The sequence below is a fragment of the Prionailurus bengalensis genome, chromosome A3 (assembly GCF_016509475.1).
Source record: "Prionailurus bengalensis isolate Pbe53 chromosome A3, Fcat_Pben_1.1_paternal_pri, whole genome shotgun sequence".
NCBI classification, from domain to species: domain Eukaryota; kingdom Metazoa; phylum Chordata; class Mammalia; order Carnivora; family Felidae; genus Prionailurus; species Prionailurus bengalensis.
Window position 1 is genome coordinate 124,659,066 of NC_057354.1, and position 27,802 is coordinate 124,686,867.

Consider the following 27,802-nt stretch of genomic DNA (forward strand, 5'->3'; position numbering starts at 1 on the left):
TTAAATTGACGTTTAGGGAGAATCAGGGTCTAATCTCGGGTGCTGGATCTGGTTCTGCTTGGCTCTGAGTGCTGGGGTTTTGCAACTCCTGATCATCTGACTTGACCCACCGTGGAGCTGAACACACACACGTTTTCAGGGCTGGGAGCAGAAGAGAATATCTGAGGTGCGTGTCTTTGGGCATAAGAGAGAAGCAACATCCGGGGAGCCCTGGAGGAGCATCCCGGCAGGTCTGAGTCCTGCACAGAGGGCCACCCTTATGTGCGAGGCCATGGTGGAGACATCTTTACGCCCCCGTGCATCACCCCAGTGCCAGTCTTTTGTGGCCAGTGAGAACTGCAAAGGGTGTTAAGTGCGTGTATGGATGGCCATGCGTGCAGGGGCTTCTCACACATTTTGAACCGCCTGCGAGGGCGGAGGAGAATGCATTTATCCCCCACGAAATCTCTAAAGTTTCATGATTTAGCTTAAAAAAAAGGAGGGGGGAGCATTTTGCATTCTATTCCCGAAAAGGATACATGTCTCAATAAAAACATGAATTTAACTGCTCATCAGAAAGTAAAACAGCCCCCAAAAAGGGACACTGGGTGTGCTTGCTGTTTAGCGGCGCCCACGTGTGCTGGCGGTACGAGCACACATGCCTCCCCCGGAGAGGCTCAGGGTAGCAGTGCTGTGCACCCTGCCTGTGGGGGCCCCAGGTGAACAGCTCGCATCTCTGCACCCATGGCCTCTCCCCGAGCCTCTTCTCCCAGCTGTTCAGGAAGCTGCTTGAGAAGCCCTTGCTTTGGAACACTGATGAATGTGGGTCCTGGTTGGGCGGGGGGGCGGGGCACCCCTGACTTAAAACTTCCTGGCCTCTCACGCTCTCAGTGCTCAGGAAACCTGAAGCTTCCAGGACCCCATTCCACTGCTGCTGGGTCCAAGGGCCAGACCCGCGTGGGGCTGTCAGGCCAGCAGAGGGCGCTCAATCCTCAGGGTCACAGCTTCCCTGATTGGGCCGAATCACTGTTCTCAGGACCCAGGGGTTAGAACCTACATCTCTTTCCTGAAAGGATCCTCTTACTTTTTTCCTTGAGGGCTGTTCTCAGGACAGCTCCAGAGCCAGATCCAGCTCTGGAGCCAGCTCCAGATCCAGTTGACAACTGCAGGCTGCAGCCGCCTGGCCCAGGGAACTCCCCATTGGCGGGGGGAAGGTGGAGGAGGGGGCTGGGGGACTAAATTCCTCCAGTGCTCCAGCCACCTGCCGGCATGTGAAACCCTCACAGGCTGGGGGTTCTGGTGAAAGCTGTAGTTAGCCAGGGCCGTGAGCTCCAACACAGCTGTGCACCGGGATCACCAGGTCTCATGTCAGCACCTCCAGACACCCCCAGCGTCCTCAGCCACACCAGCATTCAGTGCTGTGCCGCAGGTTTGGCCCTGGCCCGGGAGCAGAGGTGGGTCTATCTCTGTTTTTATGCTCAGTGCTCTGTCAGAGGAGCTGGGGAGCCAGGCCCAGCATACAGAGTCCAAGACAAGGGAGGATGCTGGGCGATTGGTGGGTGGGTGTGTGGTCAGAGCAGGTGACTCTTTGAGCACCCACGCTGGGTTGCACAGACTGCGGCAATGCCTCCGACCCACTGTGCCGCGGCTGCTCCCTCCGTGCAGGGCCTGAGCCTTGTGGGGCAGAGATCATGCAGAGGTGGCCTCATAGAATGTGAACTCAGCTGGGAACTGAGTGTCAGGGTGACTCTGGTGGCCTGGGACCACCTGCCGACCGGCTCCCCCGAGGTCCCAGTGTGCATTGGGGTTCTGGCTGACAGCAGGGCTGAGAAACAACCTTGTAGTATCTGGTTCTTCTCCACTGGAGCCCTGTAGGGATGGTTCCAGCTAGAAGGCTGCTGCTTGCACGCGGGAATATGATCCAGAGATCTGTGCTGAGAAAAGGTGACTCATGTGGTTGTCGGAAGATGACCTAACAGCTGGCCAAACCATGAGGTCACCCCACTAGTCTGCTGAAGGCCCAGAATGGAGGCAGCCGGCCTCCTTGGTCGCCCGTAGGCCGGGCCAGGGTCCCTGTGCCAAATGTCTCTACCTGGACCTGTGACAGTGCCTGGAATCCACCATGGCTGTATCTTCTCTCTGGCTACTCAGACTTTCATAATTGAGCCTAGTACTGATTAGGGGTGTTGAGAATGGAGCTGAGGAAGGATGATGGGTGGAGGGTCAGAGGTGCCCCAAGGCACCTGTCCTGGGGACAGGCTCTCCAAACAGCCCGGCCTCTGGGCTGTCTGGTTGGGGCAAGGGGGAGAGTACTCAGGAAACCACATGCCCCTCTCATTCCAGGTCTCCAAAAAGTACAGCGAGATCGAGGAGTTCTACCAGAAACTGAGCAGTCATTACCCCGCGGCCAGCCTTCCCCCACTCCCCAGGAAGGTCCTGTTCGTTGGGGAGTCTGACATCCGGGAAAGGAGAGTCCTGTTCAATGAGATTCTGCGCTGTGTCTCAAAGGACGCCGAGTTGGCAGGAAGCCCAGAGCTGCTAGAATTCTTAGGTACCTGAGGCTCTGTCCCAAACCCCTGAGGTCTCCCCTGGCCCAGAACTAGGCCTCACTCCCCTGGCTGGGCCAGTATGGGTCCACAGCTACTGCCTGCAGTCAGGAAGCTTCAGCCAGGCTGTTGAGGCAGGTGGGCCTTACCCGCTGCCCGGCCGTGGTGGTGGGCAGGGAGAGGCTGGCACCTGGTCTTTGAGGACTGACTGCCTGGGTGCCAGATGGGGCTCATACAGGGTGTTCTCTGTAGTCTGACTCCACCAGAGGCCCATGCCCCTGGAGCCATGCCCCTCCTGGCATCCCCAGAGCTCCACTCCGCCCCCAACACACACACCCCATTTTGCCTCCTGCCAGCCAGGCCTGGGGACCTGGTCCCTGGGGACATCTCCCTCAGCTTGCCCCCCACAGATGTGTTTTGGGTATGGCTACAGGTGGAGGCTCAGCCCACACTGGCCCAGTGGCAGGGACTTCAAACCCTTGTTGTGTGTGTCCTCAGCCACCTCCTTCCCCTTCGAGTTTCCTTAGCTGTCAGATGGGACAATGCCTCGCAGCCAGGTGGCAAGAGAATCCAGTGAGCTCACACGTGTGAAGCATGTAGAACAGAGCCTGCTGTGCAGGAAGTGCTGTACAAGGGTGGCTGACGTTTTCCTTCCCACTCGGTACACCCGGGCGCCATCCAGGCTTGCCGTCCAAGGCAGATGAAGTGCCTGTGCACCCCTGGGTGGGGAGAGGTCCCATCAGGAGGTGCTGGACTCTCCCCCTGACTTTCTCCCCTCTTTGGACCATTCTGTTTAACTCTTCCTAATGACCGTGGTCTCTAAGCTTCACAAGACAGATGGGAGGTTTTCAGAAGACAATTAACAAATAGCAAATACACCCAAAAAAAAAAATTTAAGGGGTGAGGAATAAAAGCAAAACCAGTGAATGCACAGAAGGCTGGGACTGGGTAAGGCTGCAGAGCAGGTTTCTCCTCTCCTTTTCCATCCCCCCTACATGGGCTTGTGGGCCCCGGGTTGTTTGCTATGAGATCACAACCTGTTTGCCTCCCAATGGTCTGTGTTGACTGTGAGATGAGGACTCCAGCTGATCCATAATTGGGGGGAACTCCTGATCTCCTGGCCCCCTCTGTTATGGAGAAGCAGGATAAGGTGGTCTGACTTTCCTAGCCTTTCTGTGCCTCAGTTTCTTCATCTGTAGAGTGCAGGTGCAAACAGGATCTCTCGCATGAGATTTTTACAATATTTAAATAAATCCATACTTGAAAAATGCTTTTTTAAAAAAATTTTTCTTAATGTTTATTTGTTGTTTTTTAGAGAGAGAGAGCATGAGCAAGAGATGGGTAGAGAGAGAGGGAGACACAAAATCCAAAGCAGGCTCCCAGCTCTGAGCTGTTAGCACAGAGCCCGACACGGGGCTCAAACCCACGAACTGTGAGATCATGACGTGAGCCTAAGTCAGAGGCTTAACCAACTGAGCCACCCAGGCGCCCTTACCTGTAAAATGCTTTTTACATGATGCCTGTTACATGAAATTGAAGGTTCGTGACATTTTGAATGGTATTTTCATGTTTGTCCTAATAAATCAATAGCAAAGCATACCATAAGGCAGTGTATCATTACTGCTTAGTTTTACTTACTACAGTAGCACATATTACTCTTGTATACGTATTCATACCCTACGTGCCATGCATTCTGTAAGTTCGTTACTTAAGAATGATATTTTTTAAGAAGGAACTGCTTTCAAAGATCTACCACTCAGTGGCTGTTTAGGTATAGATGAACAAGTGGTCTAAACCCATTTCTCAATCCATCTGTGGGGAAGGACTAGCTCTTATATTCCCAATCTGTCACAGACAGATATTTTCACAAATAACAAAAATCCCATGCTTGGATGTCGTGACAGTGTCAAGCTGCTATGGAAGTTTCCGGATGCTTGCTCTGCCTTTCCTTGTTACCACATCATGGACATCCGTCAGTGGATGCTTTGAGAAGCGCTGATGTAAGCCAGTTTGTAATGGAACCGTTAACAGTTTGTGCTAAATCTTCCGCAAGCTCACTGTGCACTCCTTGGGCTCATAGTCTAAGTGCCCAGACCCTTGGAGCAGATCTTCACTGGATTATGGAGCTCCCTGATACGCTCCGCAAATGCACGCTGGCTGGCTTGTCCGGCCCTTAGCCTGGGCGTGCAGGTTCGGCCGCTGCTGTGATGCCAACCTGTTCCTCGGCTCCTCCCTGTAACCACTCCACTCTAGGCTTCGCTGGGGTGCGTCACCCCTGACAGGCTGCAGCAGGGGCTCAGAGCCCAGGCTGCCCCTTATCCACTCAGACCCACAACCCTGGTCCCAGGGTGCTGTAGGAAGCCCCCAGGTCAGGTCCTGGCACAGGAGCTTGGGTGTGATGCGATGCCTCTTCATTCCCTGCCATGGGTGTCAGGTGCCCTCTTCTGTCTCCTTCCACAGGCACCAGATCCCCGGGGGCTGCGGACCTCACCAGCAGAGATGTCTCTGTCCTAGAGGCACACAACCAGGCCCGGGACGACGGGGAGGCTTTCGACTTCTTCAAGCAGCAGGACCAAGTGGAGGATGAGGGTCTACCCATCCCAGGCCTGCAGGGTCAGGATGCAGGGAAATCCTCTGAGGAGGAAGAGGAAGAGGCACTGGACCCTCTGGGTATCATGCGGTAGGTCTCCCCATCCTAGATGGGCCCTCCTTCTGGCTTGTTCCTGGTGATGGCTCTTCTCGTCCTCTGTCCCGAGAGTCTGAGAAAACCTGTCTCTCTGGATCATCACCCCATGTACCTGGGGTGCTCAGGGAACTGGCTCTCTACTCACTCTTGACATGCCTATTCTTAGAGCTAGGCTCGGGCACTGCCTTCTCCCTGGCCCCAGGGTGGGCCCCTGATCTCCAGCTCCGCACTGAGTCTTGGGAGTCCCGACCCCTGACACCCCACCTCAGCAGCCCAAGAGCCCCCGGGTCTCCACCCAGGTCACCACTGATAGTCTGTGACTGGTGGCATGTGATTGGAGCTCCCTGGGCTGCGTTCCGTTGTTCTTAAAGCAGGGGTGTTTACCTTGGCCCTGCCTCCCCCAAGGCGGTTGTAAGGCCTGTGAGTTACATGGGTGGAGGAGACTGATAACCCTCAGGGTGCTGACTGTGTGATGAAGAAGGTAGAGTGAGCCCTGGGGTCCCCCAGCCAGTCAGCTGTGTCCCCTTTACATGCACGTACATGCACACAGGTGCATATACACGTACGCTGGCTGGAGAAGAAGAGGTAAGCCAGCTGCGGTCTTGGTGGTCCCTTAGTGTCCTGATTCTGTCATCTGATTCCTTCTCCTTTCCTGGCCCTCTGACTGCCTTAGCCAGTCACTGAGCTGCTCCCAAGCCCCCACTGCAGGACCACCCTGTGCTCGGAGTAGGGGACCACAGGCAGGATAAGCCCAGAGAGACATCTGTTCCCAAGGCCTGTCTGATGGGCACAGGCTGAGGTGTGTGGGAAGGGCCTCCCAAGCAGACAGACTCAGCCACTCGAGGGCCCTCACCGCTGCTTGGCCCAAACCTGCGAGAAGCAAGGTGGGAACTCCTAGGTGTTTCTGAGCACCTACCACACACGGGGCTTTGTACTTTGCACTTCACATACTGTGCCTCATTGATGCCCTGCCTGCAAGCAGATGCTGTAAAATGGGACATTTTACAGATTAAAGAAACAGAAGCCCGCAGAGGCCGAGTGCCATGCACAAAGCCAGACAGCTGGTAAATAATGGTACTGGGATTCAAATCCAGTTCAGGGCCCCGGACTGTGGTGTGGACTAGACTGCTTGGGCTTGAATCCTGGCTCTGCCACTTGCCAGCATGTATCCCTGGCAGTTTACCCTTGTCAGTTTCCTGCAGTGAAAATAGAGCACTGCCAGCACCTCTCTTTAGGGCTCTTGTGGCGACCGCCCTTCTCATGGTGCCAGCTTGCTGCCCCAACACCTCCGCAGAGCCAGCCACAGACCCGCAGCGACACTCCCTCTGCCCTGGTGAGAGATTGAAGTTCAGCCAACAGACGAGGGAGGCCCGTCTCGCAGGTCCTGTTCCAGAAATTAGGGAGGGGCAAGTTCCACTTAAATGACATGAAAATCACAGTCCAGAAAACTCTGCCCGCCATCCGCCAGCTTTCCTCTCCTGGAGGGGATGTGAGGCTGGGCACACACAAGAGGGGTGGCTGCAGGGCACCCGTGAGACCAGCCTACAGGGGACAAGGGTTCACTCTTGGGAAAGATCTGGTGCTCTGGGAGACACGGCACCAGAGCCGGAAGTCAGGCAGTGCCTTGGTGCCCAGGAGTCAGGTCCCCCTGGCCCTCCATGGCCACCTTGACCTGGATGAGGGATCAGCGGCCCTGTGGAAGAGGCAGTGAGGTTATTTGGGGAACAGTTTGTAATAGGCACTCCTTATCAGCCTTGCACAACCTGCAGGCCCTTCTTGGGCTTTATTTTGGTAAAGATAAGGCTTTGTTTGAACTCATGCTCTCTGTTGTTCTGAGTAACCACACGTAAAGCCAAACGGAGAAGGACTTCAGTGGTTTGCGCCAGCCTTTGGCTGAGGGTCATGCTTAGCAAAGCGGCTCCTTTTTTGGGTAGGAAAATGCTCTTTGGGGTTGGCAAGGGCCGCCCTGAATTTTCTACTTATTTCAGTAGCAGATTGTCGGGAGATGTGTCAGCCATCTGGGACCACCCCCTCGCCACCCCACCCCCCCCCCACCCCCAGCACTGTCCCCAGCTCTGCACTCCGGGGTGGCAGGGGTGGGGGGTGCTGATTTCTGAATCCTGGGAAAGCTTAGCATCTGAAAGGGATCCCAGAGGTCTAATAAGACCTCCTGCTAATTTTTCCTTTAATGACTGGTGTGACAGTGGTCAGTTCTGTTGGTTCCATCAGGAAAAGTAAAAACTAACATTTTTTGAGAGCTTGGTAAATGCCAAGAACTGATTCCCATTCTCGTGAATAGATACTTCTATTTCTGTTGTTGTTTTTTTTAAAAGGTCATGACACACCACCTTGGTCTCAGGACCTGTGTGGGTCTGGTTTGGGAAATGGTACTCTAGGAAGCCAGTAGACGCATCAGGCTCTGTGTGTGTGTGTGTGTGTGTGTGTGTGTGTGTGTGCTTGTGTGTGTGTGTGTGTGTGTGTGTGTGTAAGCTGAAGTTTGGAGACAAGTAGCTCATCCAAATTCATGCAACCACAAAAGGCAGAGTCAGGACTCAGTGCCCTCCCCTTGCATGCACTGTCCCTCGGTTCCAGTCATTCTGCAGTCTGGGAGGTGGGCAGGGCCTGGGATTATCCACAGATGGGAAAACTGAGGAGAGTTGAGCAGGCACTTGGCTGAGCCTCATACGTATGTGGCAGAGCCCCACCTTGAACTCAGGCTTCCCCCTTGGCCTCTGCGAGGGCACCTAGGTGGGCCTGTTGACTCTTGCACAGTGCTGTCCCCCCTGCCCTTTAGTGGGGAGCATTCTGGTTTTTGCAGGAGACTTACGCTTTGCATGTACATGCCCCACCCTGCCCTCAGTTCCTCTGCAGATGCGGCACCCGCTGTCCCAGATGTGCACCAACCCCCACCCCCAGTGTCCATCTGGGCCTGGCTTTCCAGAGCAGCCACGTTTCCAGGTGACAGACGTGAGTCCTTCCTGCCTTGGACCCGGTGGGGCGCTGTCGCTCCACCACAGGGCTGCCGGAAGGGGGGAGGTCGCCAGCACAAAGCCCCGTGCAGGGACTGCCCGGGCTTTTCTTTGTCTCTTAAACCTGACTTTGATTAGGGAGAAGACGACTTGATACACCAGTAGAAAGTGCTTAAAGATAGAAAGAGCTTTCACTCAGCCCATCACAACTCTGCCGCTCTCCTGCTGCTCACAGGGTTTTGGGCATTTGTGTCCCCGCGTGACCCACATCACTACATGCACAGCACACATGCCTTTTATGCTGTGCTTTTCACGGTGGATTCTCTCACAGTCGCTTTCCATGTCCTGCGTCATTTTCATGTTTAACTCTATTGTAGAGACTTCACACATTTGCGAAAGGTGGAGTTCTACTGTAATAGTTCTGCCTTCCACTGGAAACACTCTGTTAAAACCATTTTTAATTGTAACTTGAATAATACAGATTAGTACAGAAAAATTGAAAACACAGCAAAAAGGCCTTTTGCCATGGAGGTATAGCTTTTGGATATACATTTTTAATACCAGAATGGGGTGATGTTGTGTGCACCGCTCTATAATTTGCTCTTTTTTTTTTTTTTTTCAGCATATGTACTGGGTCTTTCCAGATCAGCAAATAGGTTTCTACATTCTTAATCCTGTGCTAGTCTGTTGGGTCAATGCCCTGCACATGGCTTTGCCAGGCCTGCCTGAGGCATTGTGGTGGTTTCCGTACGTTTTTGCTGTTACAGGCAGTGAGGAAGTTTATCACGTATGGAGTTTTTCCTCCCAGATAACTGCCCCAGAGCAAGGCCCTGGAAGCTTCTGCCCAGGGGCCTCAGTTGTGCTACTCAGTTATGTAGAACTCTTTAGGGACTTAATCCCTCTCTGTTGGGAAGGCGTTTTTGCTTTTCTAAACCCTGCTCATCCGAGAGGTCCTCTGCCTCTCACCTCTTCCTCCAGTGCCCAGTGAGCCCCCCTACAGCCCCAGGTCCCTGAGGACCCTCAGCTCCCCAAGGGACAGGCTGGTTCCTGCATGAACATGCCTTCTCTTAAGGCCAGGCTTCCTGCTCTCTGCTCACAGGAGGGGGAGCCAGCCCCCACTGCACTGGGCGTGGCCTCAAGTGGTGAAGCTGGACGGTTTTTTTTGGAGTGAATCACATATTTTGTCATAATTATTTATACAAATTTTGCCTTATCTTCATAGAAGAGTCATACATGTCTTAGTATAAAAATGTTTTACTCCTTGTATTTGGATAAAGTCACTCCTCTGGGATGACTCTGTGGTTTTGAAAACCTCCTAGCGCACTGCCTGGTACCCCCAGATTTGCTCTAGTTGGGGATTTACTTATTTGTGCCCCAGCTTTATTGAGACCTAATCAGCACGTAACATTGTATGAGCCTAAGATGTGCAATGTGATGATTTAATGCACATATAAATTACAAAACAAACCACAATAAGGTTAGCAGACTTCTCCATCTGAGAAACTAGTTCTGAGATTTGGAAGTGAGATGTCCTCCAAGGTGGGCTGTGGAGGGGCTATGCAGGTGGCCCCAGCCGTACCTGGTGAGGTACCTGACCTCAGAAGCTGCTTCTCCTCGGCCACCTCACTCACGGGCCTGGGATCCCTTTAATGTTCTGGCCCCTGCCTAGGACAGCAGGCCCCGCTGGGAGTCTCGCCCTGGAGCTTGTGAGAAGCGCCCTCAGACCTGGGCTTTAAGGAGCCCTTTAGGTGATTCACAGGGAAGTTCACGTTTGAGAAGCCCCAGAAACCAAAGTTGATGACAGTCTTGGATATGGTGGGAAGGAAACGACGCAGGAGCAGCAGGCCCTCCGGCCACAGCTCTGCCATCCGCTGGGGCTTCCAGAAGGGTGAGTTCAGGGGTCCATCCTGCTGCCCTCAGTCCCCCGCCCTTTCCAGCTCTCAGGCTTTCTCTCCTGTCACCCACCACCTGCCAGAGGGCAGTTGTTCCTGGTCGCAGTGGGGCCTTGTCCTGTACCTCAGCAGACAGCACTCAGCTGCGGCCTGGCCCAGAACCAAAATCAATGAGGAGCATGGTGACAGCCACCCCCAGCTGCACCCTGGAGCCGTCCACTGATCGATTGCAGAACGTCCCCCATGAGAGCAGCACTGCGTCCATTTCCCCATCCGCGTCGGTGCGCGGTCTGGGCTGAGTGCACCGTGTGACAGTGCTTCCATTTTTTCCTTCAGTAGCAAAAATTTCAGTTCAAGAGAAGTCTCCTACAGAGCCTCGATATATATAAAACAGAGTGAGGTAGGGTTGGCCTGGTTGGGACAGGACTAGAGGGAGACTGGATCTCTGCCCCCTTAGCCTCAGCTCACCTCGCACGTGGCCCTGAGTGGCTCTGCAGAAGGTCCGGGCCTCTTAGAGCGTGGTTTGAAAGCCACTGGGAAAGCTGGATGTGCGGACACCCCAGAGCAGAATCGGAAGCAGACGGTGCCAGGTTGAAAGCCCAGAGGTGCCCCTTTACCAGCTGGAGGGCACTGGGCAGTTTCTGTTTTTATAAATTAAAGACAAAGTCCCAGTGACAGGAAAAATAAAATGAGAAGTACAAGAAATTACCCTGGTACAATGTTATCAGTATTTCAGATTTGCTTTGTGCTGGTTTGTGTAAGCCGAACTAAAGGCAGCCTTTCCACTTCCTGTTGTGTTACGCAAACATCAGCACTTACCTCAATGCCAGGTCACCTGGTACAGCCTGTCAGACTTGCTGCAGCCAGGTTAGAGGGATGCCTCCCGCAGCCTTGGTCTCGAGCCAGGGGCTTGATTGGCTGTCCTTGATGGAATTGAATGGTTGCTTGACTCCCTGGGGATGGAACCTTGAGAACGCATGCCTGTCATTCCCCTGCCTCAGGCTGCCTGGAACTCTTGTGGCACCCCCCAAGTAAGAGCATTAAAACGACAGAGCCTTTGGGGCACCCCGGTGGCTCAGTTGCTTAAGTGTTTGACTCTTGGTTTTGGCTCAGGTCATGATCTCATGGTTTGTGGGTTCGAGCCACACGTCAGGCTTCATGCTGACAGTCCGGAGCCTGCTGTCTGGAACCTGCTTGGTATTCTCTCTCTCTCCTTCTCTCTGCCCCTCCCCTACTTGCTTTGTCTCTCAAAATAAATAAAACCTTAAAAAAAAAACAAAAACAAAAAACAGAGCCTTTAAACTGTGAGGGACTTGAAGGCAAATCCACTGTTTATTCGTGGATATTACCGAAGAGCCAAGACCACACAGCCACGTACCTTCCTGGTGGGAGCTCCAGCCCCCTGACCACTGGCCCAGGAATTCACCCATTACCCCCAGCCTGAGACTGAGTCCGTGCCAGGGTGCCAGCCTCACGACCCTTGTCCACGCGTTCTCCATGTTGGGTGTTAGGGGTGATGGGGTTGCTCAGTTGCAGGGACTGCCAGGTCCCACTGGTCATGTCAACATTTGGGGTGTCGTCGGGGATGTGGGAATAAACCAAGGCCTCCCAGGTGAGACCAGGCAAGGGCCTTGATTCAGAACTGGCCATAGCAAAGGAGGGGTCCACCACCAGGACCTGCATTTAGCAGAGGCTCAAAGGCACGCTGGGAGTAGGAGCGATTCTTGGTGGGAAAAGAGAAGGCACAGGTGTGCCCCGACTGGAGGCTGTTGGCAGGGGAGGCTGCTAACTGGAAAAGGGGCATCCTGCATGCTGGGCGGGTGGTTGGGGGTTTGGTCTCCTGGGCTGGTCGCTGCAGGTGGTGGGACAAAGTTCCGTCTTCCGTATGCTCTGCTGGCTGCCCATTTGTATATTCAGTCTTGCAGGGCCGTTTTGGGTGTGGCCAGAGCTGGGTCCTTGCTTTCCACTGGGTGCAGCCAGTGGTGTGGGTGCCATGGCGGGTGAGGGACAGTGTTTGGCCCCAGTGCATAAAGGAGGAATGTCCTCACGCACAAGCCCAGAAGGGAGGGGGAGTCACTGAAGTCCTGGTCCGCCAGGTGGGGCCAGTGGCCTGGACACTCAGGCTATGGCTGTTGAGAAACAGATCCTTGAGGGTGACTCTGGGGTTACAGCAAATGATGGGTGTTTACCAGGCAGGCCCTGTTTACTTTTTAGGGCCCAGAATGAAGTCTGTTGGGCCGAAACATGACGTGACCCTGGACAGTATCAAGTGCACCTGTGATCACAGGCTTCTGCTGTGCCGTGGGCCAGCCTGCACGTGGGCTCCACATGCAGCTTCCAGAGCATTCCTCGTTCCCATTTAACAGACAAGGAAACAGATGAGGGAAGTGAAATGACTGGCCTGAGGCCGAACATGGGTTCCCTTGCATCCCCCCAACCCCTCCAGTGCTCCTCCCCGGGAACAGAAAGGCCAGAATCTTCCCCAGACCTTTTAGGCTGTGGCCCCAACTTCCCCTCAGACTCTCCTCCTTCACCTTAGCATTTTCACAGGGCTGTTCTCTGCCTGGACACAGCTTTCCTGACCCTGCTCATTCCCCATCCAGTGCTTCCCTGAATCTCCTGTCTGGGAGACACCTGTCCGGTTCATGGGGTGACAGCCTCTCCTCGGTGACCTGCACTGCCCTGATGATTGGGCCACTGTGGAAGCCCTGAGACCTGGTGCTGCTGCAAATAGCATTGTCCCGGAATAAGCTTCGCAAAAGTGTATTTATTGGCATTCAGAATTTTCTCTAAATGCAATAGAAACTGAATTTAAAATTAAAAAATGAAAATCGCTTTATTTGAAAGCAGGAAAATTGTATGACTAGAGAGGAGATTAATTTCCTTATTTGGTTAAGTGTCACCCTGGCTTTGAAGGTAAGGTAAGTCATGTTGTCTGTGAGTTTTGGCTTCAGAAGGGCCTTCTGTTTAGTCCAGGAGATGCTCCTGTAACTCAAGTGATGCAGGTCCTGGGCAGCAGGTGCCCATCGGTGGTCTGCCCGGGAGGCAGGTGTATCCGGGAACATGGACACGGGCCCCCTTAGTGGCCAGAGGGGAGGCTACTGTCATGCGTCTGTCACTGTCACCAGAACTGCCTGAGCCACGTGAGCAGGGCCGTTAGACTCAGCGTCTGCCACCTCCATCTCACGTTTGCACCACGTCCGCCCAGAGAGTGCGGCCTGGTCTGGACATCTGTCTTCCATCAGGCACGCAGTGCAGGAGAGCTGATGTCTGTCCACGCACATGCCTGCATGCTACAGGAATGTGCTTCCCCATGCCTGCACCCATCCAGGGAGCCTGCCCCCCCACCTCCCGCCACCCGTGCTGCGCCAGAGCCTGCACAAGTTTAGGTGACCTCCTTTGTGCCCGCCAGGAAGGCAGGAGCAGGTCTGTCCATGGCACACCTCTCTGCTCAGGGCCCAGTTGCCCCATTGCCCCATCCCTGGTGACAGGAGACTAAACTGGTGAAAGGACAGGCGGGGCATCCTTTACCGTGTGGGTGCAGAGGCAGGGCTGGCGGGCGCAGCACAGTGGGGACATGCATCCCACAGACAGCCGGGTGGACGCAGGAGGTGCAGGGGCAGAGCAGGGATGGTGGGGGGCGGGGGCCATGGCCCGTGTGTGCAGCTTGAGTCCGCGCCCACGCGATCTGTGAGTGAAGGAAGAAACCCGGCTTGGAGACTCACCTCACACATGACATTCCTGACCCTGTCCCAGAAGCCAGAAATCTGGTATCATTCTGGATACGCCCCTTCTGCCCACTGATCACCTCATGGTCCACATTTTCTAGGAGCGCTTTTGCCTTCTGATGTTCTCCCTGACCCTGTCCCCTCGTCACACTGCGGCACTCCCCCAGGCCAAGACTGATCGTTTTCGTGGATCATGAGCCAAGCTGCCGTGGGGACCTGGTTCATAGTCATGCCCCTGGCAGACCCCCCACAGCTGGAGGCCTCATTCCCTCTGCCTGGGTCCACATCTACATCGCCTTGCCTTGCCTCCTCTGGGAACCCCCTGAGCTGGGTGGGCTCCTTCCTCTGTGCTCTGCGTGTTCTGGAACTGTTGCTCTGTGTGGTCATGATAGGTTTATATATCTCCGATTTTTAACTGTGAGCTTCTGGGGACCGTGGCAGGTCTAACTGCCCTGCCCAGGATCTTGCACAAGGGAGGTGTCTAGCCAGTGCTGGGTCACAGAGGGCACTCGGAGTGAATGCCTGAGCTGCTTACAGGGTGGCTGAGGGCAGATGAGGAGACCAGCTGACCTGCCTGCCAGCTCTGGAAGAGTGAAGCTTATATTCTCTGTCTCAGACTGGTGCTGGGAACCACCTCTCTTCACTCTTTCCACTCCTCCTGGGGGAGTAGGCAGAAATAAGTCTGAATAAGAGCTATACTGTCACCAGTGTGTCCATCCATCTATTCATTTGTCCTCTTTCCCCTTCCTTCCTTCCTTGCTTCCATCCATCCATCCATCCATCCATCCCTCCATCCATCCTTCCATTCTTTCAGCCAATATTATTGAGTGTCTGCTCTGGACCGGGCACATTGTGGGTCCCAGAGACTAAAGTTTGGGAGCCAGTGAGAGCAGGCCCCTGGGGCTTTCAGCTGTCAAAGCTCCATATTTCCTCCTTATTCACTGTCTCCCCTGGAGACAGTTGGGGAGAGTTGGGGAGACAGACCGATGGCCTGTGTGGAATAACGGGGTGGAATACAGATGGTCCCCAGCTGAACAGTCGTATGTGCCACAGATTCAGTTAATTTCAGTTCAAGGCAACAAAAGATCGGAAATGTCTTCAGGAAGAAAAGACAAGAACATTCATCCAATCTGAGAGGAAAACGAACATAGCAGGAAAGTCAGGCCTAGTTTGTGCTCTCAGAACCAGAGGTAGGTGTAAGGAGGGAAATTGTTGAAATCTGCAGGGCTTCTCCAGACGTAATCAGTCACAATTGTTCTCTCGCACTTGCTTTGTTCTTCAGACAGTCCCCTTCTTTCCATGTTCCCTCTGGTTTCTGGTCCACGGGAGGCCTCTTTCCCCTGTGCCGCTGGGGGCCTGTGTGCTGGAGGAGGATTCGGGCTTGCTTTCCTAAGGAACTGTTTCAGGGCCTGCTAGTTTCTGAGCAGGGCAGACCTGCGGGCAGTGCCGCAGGTGGCAAGGCCTCAGCCCTGCCCTCCCTGGTCAGGTGCGGATGGGGCACAGGATCCAGGAGCAGGGCCAGCTCAGGGGTGGCTGTCAGGTGATTGAGGGAAGCAGTGGGGCAGAGCCCACAGGCCCCAGGCTCCACAAAACCTCCAACACAGCTTCCTGGGCTGGCCCCAGGGTTCTGACTCAGCAGGTCTCGGCTAGAGCTGTCTCTGGCTGGCCTGCCACGAGGGGCATGGCCTGTCTTTGGTACCCACTTCCCAGAGGTCATTAAAGCTGAACTGGCCCTTCAAGGTGTGTGCCATGGCACGCCTGAAGTTTTCTGGGAAGTATTTGCTGTGAGGAGGGAAGAGGCCAGGCCCCTTTCACCTTGCCCAGCACCACAAGCAGAGCCTGGGGTGGCGCCAGAGCAGAGACGAGTCCCAGGTGGCCTGTGACATGAGCCTGTCTGGATGTGCTCAGGAGGGAGAGAGAGCAGGGACTGGGGCACGTGGGGTACAGCCCTGCTGCTGAGTCTCTGCTCTCCATCTTGTCCTTGACCTGTGCCACTTTCTCCCAAAGAGCAGTAGGACCGAGCCCCTTATCCTCACCCTATCCCGAATCTCCTTCCTGCTCCTGGGACACCTTGAGGGGCCGAGAGCACAAGACCATGAGGGGGCCTTGGCACTGAGCGTGTAGGTGTGCTCCGTCCTGGGTGTGGGAGCCTCCAGCAGGTGCGTTTGCAGCTTTCATAGCTTCTCCCATCTCAGCTGGAGCCTGAGATTCTACCAGAAGTCCACATCCAGAGCGTGTGGATGGTCGCCTCTGAGCACCCTGCCCTCCAACCCAGCAGATTGTGTGTGTATGGAGGAAACGAGGGAGCATTTACCAAGGCTGCTTTCTGCTGTTCCCTGGGTCCAGGCCCTGAGGTCTGTGTCCAGCCCCCTTTCCAAGGGGCTGTGCAGTGACTCCGAGCCTGGCCCCTGGGAGCATTATGGGCATTGACCCCCGCAGCCTCCAGAAGGAGAGCAGCCTCTCTGACCTGTGACCATGCATACAGGCCTGAGTCCTGGGTAGCCCTTCAGGGCTGGGAGTTGTCTGGCAGTCTGCTGGCTCACTCACTCACCTGCTCCTCCCACACATCCTGACGTCAGTGGTTCCTGGGGCACAGGGCTCAGCCACTTCCAGTAGCAGGGTCTCACGTCTCCACTGTCAGGGCACTGGAAAGTTCCTTCTTGACACGAGCTCAAACTCACCCAGCCTCTGACCAGGCCACCTGCTGGCCATTGGGGCTCTCATGAGAAGTCCTAACCTAGAGCTGTGTCTGATTCCCTAGCTCCAAGAAGCCCAAGAAACGCCCAGAAGTAGCCATGAAGCCCAAACCCTCACCCCGACTCACCATCTTTGATGAGGAGGTGGACACTGAGGAGGGGCTCTTTGGCCCAGCTCCGAAGCTCTCCTCCCCCAAGGGCCCCGCAGAGGACATGCCCCTCAAGGACCGTAAGTAGAGCCTCTGGGTGTTCCCATTCCTCTTGGTGACCCAGCCAGCCTCTGTCAATGGCTTTGGACCTACCACACGGGAGCATGATGGAAATCTCCTCGTTGTCCTGTTTCAACATGGTACAGACTCAGCTTATGGAGATTTTCTGCTGGAGAAATCTAGCCTTGCGCTTTGTGTCCCCATAGCCTGGAACATTCCAGGGCTGTATGTTTATTGTCCTCATCCTGTGGAAGAGGAGGGTGGTCATCTTTATCACTTAAGAAGTATGGGTTGTGATTGGTGCAAAAGCATCCTTGTCATTCCGGGGCCAGGTGTGGCCACTGGCTGGAAAGTAGACACAGCCACCCTAGCTGTGCTGTGACTCTGTACAATTTGGATTGTGATGAGAGATTTTGTGTTACCTGCATAGACCCCACGGGAGGGTCCTGTGCAGAACTGGAAAGGGGAAAGCTGAGTGGCCTGGGAACTTCTGTATTTGTCCATAGGTCTGATCTTTCCCCATCACACCCAGCTTCTCATTCAGGGTGGAGAGTAGATGCTCCCCATTGATGCAGGCAGCACTTGGTGACCACCCACTGGAGCCAGGCTCTGCTGAGCCTGAGAACTCATGGATGAGAAAGACACAGTCCTGGCCTCAGGACTCCCACAGGAGACCGGACATCCCCTGACAATTGTAGGGCAGCCTCTGAGCACCTGTCCCTTGCTCCCTTCCTGCCCCCACCTGGGCCCATTCCTCTGGTTCTTCTGTGCTCTGCCTTGTCCCTTGCTCACTGTCTCCTGGCTGGGCCAGGCCATCTCCACCCTGTCCCCCTCTGGCAGCTGAGGATGGACCAGGACTTCCTCTGACCACTCTGCTCCTGCCTTCCCCACAGCCCTGAAGTTGTTTGAAGATCCTGATCTCGGCGGCGCTGTCCCTCCGGGTGACCCCTTACTGCTGCCTGCCGCCCATATGAGTGGAGGGCCCACGCCCCACCCGGAGCTGTTCAGGTACCACCTGCCCCCAGCAGTGCTCTGCCTGCTCTGAGAGTACCTGGACGGAGCCAGGGACCCATCTCAGTGTGGGAGCATCTCACCAGCTTCGGCCTCCAAGGAAGGCAGTCTTGGCTCATCAGAGGCAGGAGCCTATGAATGGGTGCCGGCCAGGGGGCAGTGGCAGGGATTGAGGCAGGTGGTGGGGGTGGTCAGCAGCCCAGGGCAGCTCAGCAAGTTCCAGAAAGGACTTCATGAATGCAAGTCTTTTTCCTTTCCTTTTCACACGCATACTTAAAAAGTTTATGTGAAGAATAATCAAATTAGGTAGTCGCAAGAGCAAGTGTAGCTGGCATAAATAGGTTTGGGAACAAGTCAAACGGACTCTTGGTAGCTCGCAGCTCTCCCAGAGGGAGGGAGCACAGATGTGCTGGACAGTGGCCAGACCCGGCAGGGTCCCATCAGCAGGTCTCCGAAGAAAGAGTGAGGCTTAGTCTGTTCCATGGGGGGCTCCTTCTTCCAGAGTGTGTGCCAGGCGTCAGTGTGTTGGACTTTGCACACTGCCTCAGTCAGTCCTCCAGCCTCCAACATAGGTGCTCTTATCTCCATTTTAGAGAATAGAGTGTGGGAAAGGTGACTGGCCCAAGGCCACAGCTCCCCAGGGACAGAGCCAGGATCGGAATCCAGCACACCGCCCATGCCCTGTCCTCCCCGTTCCTTCCAAGGACTCTCTAAATACTTGGAGGAGAGGCTGGGAGATCTGCCCCCCACCCTGGGCCAGCAGCTCTCCTTGGACTTCCGAGCATGCCTGGTATTGTGCGTCTCTGTTGGGTCACCTGTGCCCCCCAGAATATGGCTGTGCTCGGCAATTTACAGGAAGCCGAGCCGTCTCTTTCCAAGAACGGTTACATGGAGCCGGGGCATGTGGTTCCGGAAGGCTGTCATCTGCACCCTCGTTAGCAGTCTCGGGCTGTTAGCCCCGTGAATGCCCACCAAACCTGAGTCACAGCGAAGGCCTCTTGTCTGTACATCTCCCCATGGCCCCTGGCATCTGTTCACTGTCATCCTGTGTCCTTACCCCTGACAACCCCGACAGGCTGGGAGAAGCTGGGGTCGTTACATCTTCAGAGGAGAAACTGAGGCACAGGGAAGCAGAGCACTAGAGTCAGCCCCAGGGAGGGTGGCAGGGCCCTGCTGAGTGTGCCTGTATGTTTATTGTCCTCATCCTGTGGAAGAGGAGGGTGGTCATCTTTATCACTTGAGAAGTATGGGTTGTGATTGGTGCAAAAGCATCTTTTGTGCTGAGTGTACCCTGTTCAGGGATGGCTCTGCCATCTCCAGGACCCCATGTGACTCAGGGAGGCCATTGCAGTGTGACTTTCCTGGCACAGCCTATTCTAAGTCCATGACACCAGCACTTCCCGACCCATGTTCTTCAGAACTCCGTGCTCCCTTCAGAGGGGTTCTGTGGCCAGACAGCTGGGCAGTACCGGTGTTAAGCAGGACTCTGTGGGCATGAGTGGGAAATACCATGTAGCATTTCACATTCTTGTTGGTCCCTGGGACTTTTTCCTCTGTGGTGTCTCTTGGCGTCCCACAGAGCACTCTGGGAGCCACTGCTTTAGAAAACGTGAGTCCTGCAGCCCTGCCTTCACTCTGCCAGACGTCTGGTGACAGAGAACTGACTTTTTGAGAGCGGGAGCCATGTTTTCTTCTGCTTTGTGCTGGCTCCGTGACTATCCAGGCAGTGATCAGGGTTCCTGATAGCAAACTTCTTAAACCTCATTCATTCACTGATGGCATCACCCATCCGTTCATTCTGTCACGGCCGTCAGCTAGCACAAAGTGGCACGGAGTGGCGTGCCCAGCAGGATGCGGATAAGCCCCCAGTTCCCTCTTGCTGTGCAGCCACACCAGTGGGAGGCTTCCAGGTGTGGTCTTTAACCAAGGCCTGTCCTCTGCAGGGGCCTGGGGAGGAGAGGTGGGACTGGGGTCTTCAGAACTCCCCACAGCCTCTCCGTGGTTGACCTTGCACTAGCAGGGCCTGGAAGAGAAGAAAGCTGAACCGTGCCTTAGTGGAACCTATTTCTAGCTGTGACTCAGGGAGCCCACGAGGAAAGGGGTGCCCCTGCAGCCACCTGTCGTCCGAGTGTGACTGCTACCTCAGAGAAGCTTCTGATCAGTTCTGAGGGTATGGATAATTCAGTCCCTCTGAGCTTTTCCTGGGCTCCAGCCTCCTGTGGAAGATGCAGGGAGAACTGGCACCTGCCCCAGGAGGGTGCTGCCTGCAGGGAGCCGGGGCACGTGTGAGCTGAGGTTGTCAGGAGCTGCCTGCCTTGGGTTACACTTCTTGGCATCACCTCAAACCCGGGACAGCTGCCTCTCTTTGAAGGCCTGGCTTGGGCTGGTCCCTCTGGGTCTGGGCTGGGAGGACACCTTTTGCTCAACTTGTCTGCCATCCACAGAAGCTCTGAATTCTCCCTTCGGGGTGTGTCCCCCACCATGGGAGGCTGACCCAGGAAGCAGGCAGGGTGACCCAGAGCTCCTTTGGCAGCTGGTACTTGGCAGGCAGCCCCTCCAGGGGACGGTTGTGCCGGGCGCTCCACGCTCAGGCCTCTTGGTAGCCCTGCTGATGTCTGAGCTGGATCCCATTTACAGATGAGGAGACTGAGGACCAGGGAAGTGGAGGTGATGAAGTGGACCTGAGGCCCCTGATGGAGTAGCAGGAGCAGGATGGGACTGTGCTGTGGGCGCAGTGCTGTGCTTCTGGGTACACAGTGGCTCTGCAGTCCTGCTGGGTGATGCCACCATCACCATCCTACAGATGAGGACACCGAAACGTGGAGAAGCCAAGTGGCCTATGCAAGCCCCCCACCCCAACCTGGGCCTTCTGCCTCCTGCACCTGTGCCCTCCCTCCCTGACCCCGGCCTGGCCGAATGAGGCCTGTTGAGATACCCTGAGACACTTGGCCCAGGTGTGGGCCGCACCTGTCTGGATATTTCTGCTGGTTGGTGGCTGAAGAAGCATGTAAAGGGCCAGGAACCCTCATTTAGGAATTCAAACATCGGCCCTTGGATTTCAATGGGAATTTTCCATGTAACTCCATGAAAGCCCCCAGGACAGTGTTACCAGACCCTCCCCCCCCCCCCCAAACCTGGGTCTCCTGCTGTGGTTCCAGATCAGACCGAACAGTGCACAGCTTCCCCCAGAGGGCAGGCTAGAGGCTGCTGTGCCCCTGGGAACGGGAGGAGAGCGTGCTGTCCTCCCTCTGCCCGGCCGAAAGGAGAGTGTGAAAGCACTGGTCAGGGCATTCTTCCTTAGCGTCTTGTGGAAGCGAGAGCGTCCCTGAAATGACCTCATCCAGCCCCTCACCAATTGGGAAATGAGGCCCAGGGAGGGGAGGAGACCTGTCGGTCACTTACCTTGCAGTTCTTCTTGCTTTGGGTCTTCTCTGAATCACTGTGTCCCAGATGGGACTGTCATCTGTCAAGGGACAGAAAAGTGGACAGCAAGTGTCCTGGAGCCTGACCCAGGGAGAATTCCGAGGGGACACAGGCGTGTGGAGGTTATCACAGAGTCCCAAGGGAAAAGAGGACTCCCTGAGGAGGCAAGAGGGGTCTGGATCAGGTCCTTAGAGGCAAAAGGTCCAGCAAGTGTCACCTGAAGGGCCTTGGGGGCCTGTGGCCTCAGCGTAAGGAGGGATCCTCCACCCTGGAGAAACCCCAACCTGGGAGGGCTTCATTGCATTGGTGCCCCAGGAGGGCAGACATACCCAAGAGACCCACCCATCCCCAGGCCAAGTCTTGTTCCTTCACAAGCTGGCCATGGGCCCCAAGCAAAGCTCTTTATCTCTGTACTTCAGCTTTCATATCTGGAAAATGGGGCTAATACCTGCTACCAAACAGTGTCTTGTGATTATTCAGTGAGTTAATGAATGTGGAAATGCCTGGCCGCAGTAGGTATTCAGCACAATGTTGATTGGATGGGTGGGTGGGTAGTGGATGGATTGAATGGGTCTTGCATTATGCATCTGGTCTCCAGAAAGTGAGTTCCTCCACCAGGAGCTGGCAGCAGCAGCTCCCTCAGGCAAAGAGGGCAGAACCAGGTTGTGGCGTGCTTTTCTTAACTGCCATCTGGTACCTGGGGCTGGTCCTGTGTGACCATCACACTGCTGTGGGCTTTAGTCCCACCCAGTGATGGCTGTCAGCTCCCGGGCCATGGTGGCTCTAACCCTCAGTAGGCTGTCTGGCACCCGTGTGGCCCTCAGTGGGCACCATGAATGGGCAGCCCCACCCCACAGTGGTCAGAGCCCCTTATTTATTCTTTCTCTGGCTGAACTTGGCCTAGATAAGGGCTCAGCTTCTGACGTCTGACGCCTTGGTTCTGACTCAGGCACTGTCACACGCTGTCATCTCAGGCGGGTAGCTTGGCCTCCTGGGGCTTGAACATCTACATCTGCTGGGTGGAGATCAGCCGTGCCCCTAAAGGGTTTGGGGATAAAACAAGATAATATGTCCAAAGTGCCTGGCACAGAGCAGGCGCTCTGTATCTGGCAGCTGTTGCTATTATTTCTTGAGAGGTTGAAGGACAAGCCACCTACAGGGCCATCGTCTAGAGGGGGACCACCTGAAAAGGAGGCCCAGAGACCGCCAAGGGGCTGGCTCTGCTCTGGCTGTGTTGTGCGGCTGCAGAGAAGGAGAAGCCTCCCCTCAGTCCTCCCCCGGGGGCAGGGTGGGGGAAGGCTAGGTTGGGGCGGGGCCTGGGCACAGTCCCCAGGGGTGCCTTGGGCCTTGCTCCCTTTGCGGGAGATTCTATTCAGGGCTTCCCCCTCTGGTTCCTTAGAGTTGAAGAAGACTTGGACCAGATTCTGAACCTGGGGGCCGAGCCCAAGCCCCAGCCTAAGCCCAGACCACCAGTGGCAGCTAAGCCAGCGCTACCCAGAAAGCCAGCTGTGCCCCCCAAAGCGGGCCTGCCTGAGGCTGTGGCGGAGCAGCGAAAGCAGCAGCAGCAGATTCAAGCCATGGACGAGATGGACATCTTGCAGTATATCCGGGACCATGATGCACCTGGCCAGGCCACCCCCAGCCTCTTCTGACCCTCCCACCCTGTGCTGGCCCTGGGCTGGCAGAGCCTCTCCCCTGCAGGGATGTGGTGAGGTGGGCACATGCCCTGCTGGGGTGGGACCTCTATTCCCAAGGGAGGGGAGTGGCCGCCCAGGTCACAGGACCCCTGTACTACTACCTTGTTCCTTTTTTGTTTTGTCTGGAGTGTCAGAGAACCCTGTGGGGCACAGAGAGAGAGGTCACCATAGGAATTGGAGCCCAAATTGTCTCAGCCATGTGGCTATGGAGGGAGAGCTAACCAGCTCAGCCCCCAGGATGAAGGGAGACCAGAGGGGCTCCAGGAAACTGTATCCGCTGCATAGTGGGGAGGGTCTGCCCAGCCTGGGGGGAGGGGGTGGAGTCCCTGGGATGTATGGCTCCTGGGGACCTGTAGGCTCTGAGAAGGTCCCCAGGGGATGGGTGCTGAGTGGGTGCCGGGAAGAGCTCTTGGTTGGGCAGGGTGTCCCCAACCCTGGGCTGGCTCTGGTCACCAGGTGCTAATAAGCAGCATGGAAACTTCCCATGTTTCCAACTTGAGGGAGACCTGAAGCCCAGCCCTGCCTCTCAAGCCTGACAAGCCGCTGGTCTCCCTCCCTCCTCCTTTCCCAGGGAAGGCCTAGCCACACATTGGCCTTTTTGGGCCTCTGGCCCCATGGCCAGTATCCAGCTTTGCAGCTCTGAGCAGAATGGTCATAGCATCCTCTAGCGCTCTGCCTGGGCCTGCAGCTGGGGTGTTCTACTCCCAGTGGGCCTCGGCAGGATGCTCTTGGCTGCCACTTCGAGCACTCTGTCCAGTGGCACATGCGGCCAGGCCTCCCCTGTCCCCCAGATCTGGACATGCTCACTGGCCTTTCAGCAGTCGGGGCCGCCTTTCCAGGGAGAAGGAGCCCTGTGCCGGAGCAGGGCCAGTGCCTTAGACTTCTCCTGGATGCCCCACACCCCAGCACGCGGGTCTGCGCATGGCACAGCGCTCAGGAAATTCTCAGTGAATGATCTTTAATAGAGCAAAGAATCTCTTTTTTGATATATTCTTTGTGTCCAGAACTAGTTTTTAACGAAACACAGTTTTTAATGAAACACAACCACTGTTGTCCCTTGGCTTTTCCTGCTTGACAGAGACATTGGAAGGGGGTTTGGGGCTAGGCCCCCAAACGCTTTCCTGATCAGGGCCAACAGCCAGCCCTGAGGGAGGCCCCCTGGCCAAGCTGGATTCTTGCCGCCTTCAGAGTCTCTAGAACCCTGTTTCTGTGCTGTGCCTGGTCCTGCAGGGCGGTGGGGGGGGGGGGGGGGGGGGGGGGGGGGGGGGGGGGGGGGGGGGGGGGGGGGGGGGGGGGGGGGGGGGGGGGGGGGGGGGGGGGGGGGGGGGGGGGGGGGGGGGGGGGGGGTAGGGAGGGAGCACTCCCTCTGCCCTGTGCTGTGTCTCATGTACCCTGGCACCCTCATCAGCTGTCCAGTCTGAGAAGACTGCCCTTCTCCAGCCTGGGCCAGAGCTACAGGAAATCGGCACTTGTGAGGTCTGAGAGCTGAATGCCTTCTCCTCTGGCCTCACCCGGCCTCCAAGGCCGCTCTCCCCAGGGCCCGGCACTGGCCCCGGTGGCTGCACTTCCCTTTCACTGCCAGACCTCCACGTCCCCACCCCAGAAGGCCTCGGAAGGAGTGAGTGCCGACGTGAGGGCTGCCTCTCTGTTCCCTCTCCTGTGCCAGCTCCCCACTCACCACCTCCCACCAGCTGTGGCATAGGGGCAGAGGGCTCAGCTGGCAGGTGCCTGGAGCCCTTGGGGGCTGACCCGCTGGAAAGGGTCACAGATGGAACCTGCCATTGTGGTATGGGTGGTGTGGGTTCATCCACTGTGTCTGGTGCTGCCTAGACACTTATGAAGATGTGCACGTCCCCCGTAATGATGCTCAAACTGTGGCTGGTTCTCCACCATGGGTCTATGACCTACTGGTGAATTGATGACACCCAGTAATCCAATAAAGTTCATGTCAGTGACTCATTCCAACTGGTGTCTTTTTCTGTGTCTGGGCTGAGGGGGAACAATGTGGGGGAGGGCATCTATTAACAGTGAGCTCAAGGGAAGCTGTCCTTGAAGGACCCTGGGGTCTGCCACAGCTCCACTTAGCCCTCCAGGCTGCTGCCTGGTAGGGCGAGTTGAGGCCAGAGGGAAGATTCCACTGTGTAAACTGAGCCAGAGGGACTAGAAGCCCAGGCCCTGTAGGGGTCATTGAGTCAGTCACTGGCCAGCCAGGACTCTTGGAACAGTTTGGAAAGAAGACCCTTCCCTTCTCCAGACTTACTATCTCCTTAGAGTGGGGACTGGCCCAGGCTTGGACTGGTCTTAGGCCCTTTACTCTCTGATATCACACAGCCCTACCAAATAAACCCCTCCATCCATACACAAGCCTGTCCTGGCCCCCACACTCCTGCCTGAGCTCAGATTCTGAAGTGCTGCTTTGTGTCTGGGCCCCAGAGGTCCTGGGCAGCTGCCTCTGTGACACTGACAGTAGCTGGAGAACTAGATATGGGTCCCCAGGAGCCAGGGAGGCCCCAAGCAGGGACAGCCTGTGGGCCAACATTGGCCTCCCCACACTGCTTGGTTTTGGATCTAATAGCCAAGCTTGAATTGGGGTCTTGGCTCCCAGGAATAAACAGTTGGGCTCTTCTGAGAAGGAGCCCACAGCCAAGAGCCCGCAGCCGAGAGCTCACGTACAGAGAAAACCGAGAAGTCGAGTTTGGGGCAGCAGCCTTTGTTAGGAAGCCCCTGTGAGCCCTGCGGACAGGATGTGCTGTCTGTGGCAGGGGCCCCGCTCCCTTCCTGCATTGTTCCTCTCAGGAAGCCAGGAGCTCAGTTCTTCTGGAAAGTCCCCATTCTAGCTCCTGTCCCAGCCAGGCCATGCAATGGGGCTGACTGGAAAGTGCCCACCTTCTGAGCTCTGGTGTCCCGTGATCATGTCCCTGCGACTCTCTAGAACTCACCTGGCCTCCACGTGCACGGTGGGGGGGCTGCCTGCAGCTCAAGTCCTCATACTGGATGCATCAAGACAGCACAAGTCCAGCCTCTCTTCGGGGCCCTCTGGCCTTAATGCCCAGATGCCATCGTGGATGGCACTTGATACACTCTGTGTGGAGATTAAACACCCAGTGTTAGGCTTTGGTTTGTCTCTGCCCCTGGAATCTGCAGGGAGGCCTCGTGTGGAAAACCATGTTCATTCGGTTCTCCGGCTCCCCAAGTGTCCAGCTGAGCAAATCCTGGGGAAAAGAGAAGGGCAGTGGAGCTGCTCTCCCTGGCAAGGCGGCCCCGGCCAGGCAGCAGGCGCCTCCCAGTGCTGCTGGGTCTTTGCTGTCCAGAGCGGGCACAGTCAACACTCAGAGGCTTTTTGAATGGCTGACCTTTCAGTGGCCAGTTTTGGATGCAAACTCTGACCACTCCAAACCATTCCCTGTCAATCCCCTGAGGCCTTGGGGTGGGGATAACTGATGAAGGACCCTTAGAGAAATCAGCCATCCGGCTCTGGGCATGGAAGGGTCTAGGTTTCAGTCTAGCTCAGCTGTGTGACACCCTCCCACCCCGTAGCCCACAGTGCCGAGTGAAGGGGCCAGGTAGACTGACTTCCTCTTCGTGCTGAAGGAGATTCCATAGGCTGGTCAGACTCTAGCTCATCGCAGAGGGACCCCTGCCCAGGACGAGCTGGACGCTAATGGGAAATGGCAGACTGTTGGATGGGTGGTCAGGAGGCACCGGCACCCTCAGCCCAGTGCCCAGTGCGCAGCGCCCAGTGCCCAACCTGGGCACTGAGCACAGATGGCAGGTGCTGTGCTCCATACAACATGGTGAATGAAACAGCACGGTGAGAATAACCTGGAGTTCCAGTGTAATCCCTCTCGTGGCTGACCTCAGGCTCTTGTTTTCCATGGCTCGGCCACCAAAGACAGCTGAAGGATTTCATTTCTCAGCTGGCATTCAGGATAAAACCACAGCTTCTGGAGCGGGGCTTATGGGCTGAGCCCCTGGCCTCAGTAAGCGGAATCCCTATTGACAACTTTCAGAGGCGCTGATGTCTCTCTGACAACTCAGCAAATAGCAGCCTCTAAATTGGTTTTTTAGTAAAGCTGAGTTAGCTCCCTCCAGCCCAACTGGCCAATCAGGCCATCAATCAGTGAGAAGGAGAGGGAGGCCAGGGCTAAGCAGGAGGCACAGCCTGGTGCTCAGGGGACACAGGGAGCGAGAGACCCCACGAACATTGCCTGAGCACCTCCGGGGTACAGTACCTTTCTTTCCCAGGCACGACAGAGGACACAAAGATGGAAAAACATGAGCTGGTAAAGCTGGATCTGCCACGAGCCATGCTAAGCCCTGACTCTCGGTTCTGTTCTTTGGGCCGCCTGCCCAAACAGCAGATGCAGCTGAAAGAGGCCCCTTGCTCATCCTGTGCAGGCTCCTCCCCGTCTCCTGTCCTCTCTGACACCTGCCAGCCCGGAGCATTGGTGTAACCTGAGCCGGGCTCTCAACCTGAGCCCAGCTCTCCCGGCTGCTGTAAGAAAGTATCACAAATTGAGCGGCTCTGAACAACAGGACCTTACTCTTTCCCAGTTCTGGAGGCCGGAAATCCGAAATCAAGATGTTGACGGGGCCACACTCTCTCCGAAGTCTCTAGGGGAGAATCCTTCCCTGCTTCTTCCAGATTCTGGTGGTTGCTGGCACTCCTTGCATTCCCTGGCTTGTCGCTGCATCCCTCCCAACTCTGTCTTCATGTGGCCATCTCTTCTGTGTCTTCTCTGTGTCTGTGTCTTGTAAGGACACCAGTCACTGGATTAGGACCCAGTATAGAAAACCCAGTATGATCTCATGTTACCTTAATTACATCTGCAAAGACCTGGTTTCCAAATAAGGTGTGGTTCATGGCTTCCAGGTGGACGTGAATTTGGGGAGGATGCTGCTCCGCCCAGTACAGTCACTAAGGGACTGGGACCTTCAAAGCAGGCTGACTTACTCGATAGCAGAG

At 55.8% G+C, this 27,802-nt stretch overlaps 1 protein-coding gene and 1 long non-coding RNA gene across 2 annotated transcripts in view; both read left to right on the forward strand.

Moving 5' to 3' along the window:
• The window catches only part of HS1BP3 (HCLS1 binding protein 3), a 29,365-nt gene extending 6,349 nt beyond the window's left edge, over positions 1-23,016 (forward strand). The window contains exons 3-7 of the mRNA XM_043604457.1: positions 2,323-2,530; positions 4,986-5,205; positions 16,562-16,725; positions 17,599-17,713; positions 22,539-23,016. Of these exons, the coding sequence (XP_043460392.1) occupies positions 2,323-2,530; positions 4,986-5,205; positions 16,562-16,725; positions 17,599-17,713; positions 22,539-22,791 (960 nt within the window). The 3' untranslated portion in view covers positions 22,792-23,016. The remainder of the gene's footprint in view (positions 1-2,322; positions 2,531-4,985; positions 5,206-16,561; positions 16,726-17,598; positions 17,714-22,538) is intronic.
• LOC122497417 lies at positions 18,801-22,192 on the forward strand. The gene is made up of 2 exons (XR_006301105.1): positions 18,801-18,893; positions 18,986-22,192. It is a non-coding gene; the product is annotated as an uncharacterized LOC122497417 (long non-coding RNA).
• Positions 23,017-27,802: the final 4,786 nt, after the last annotated feature.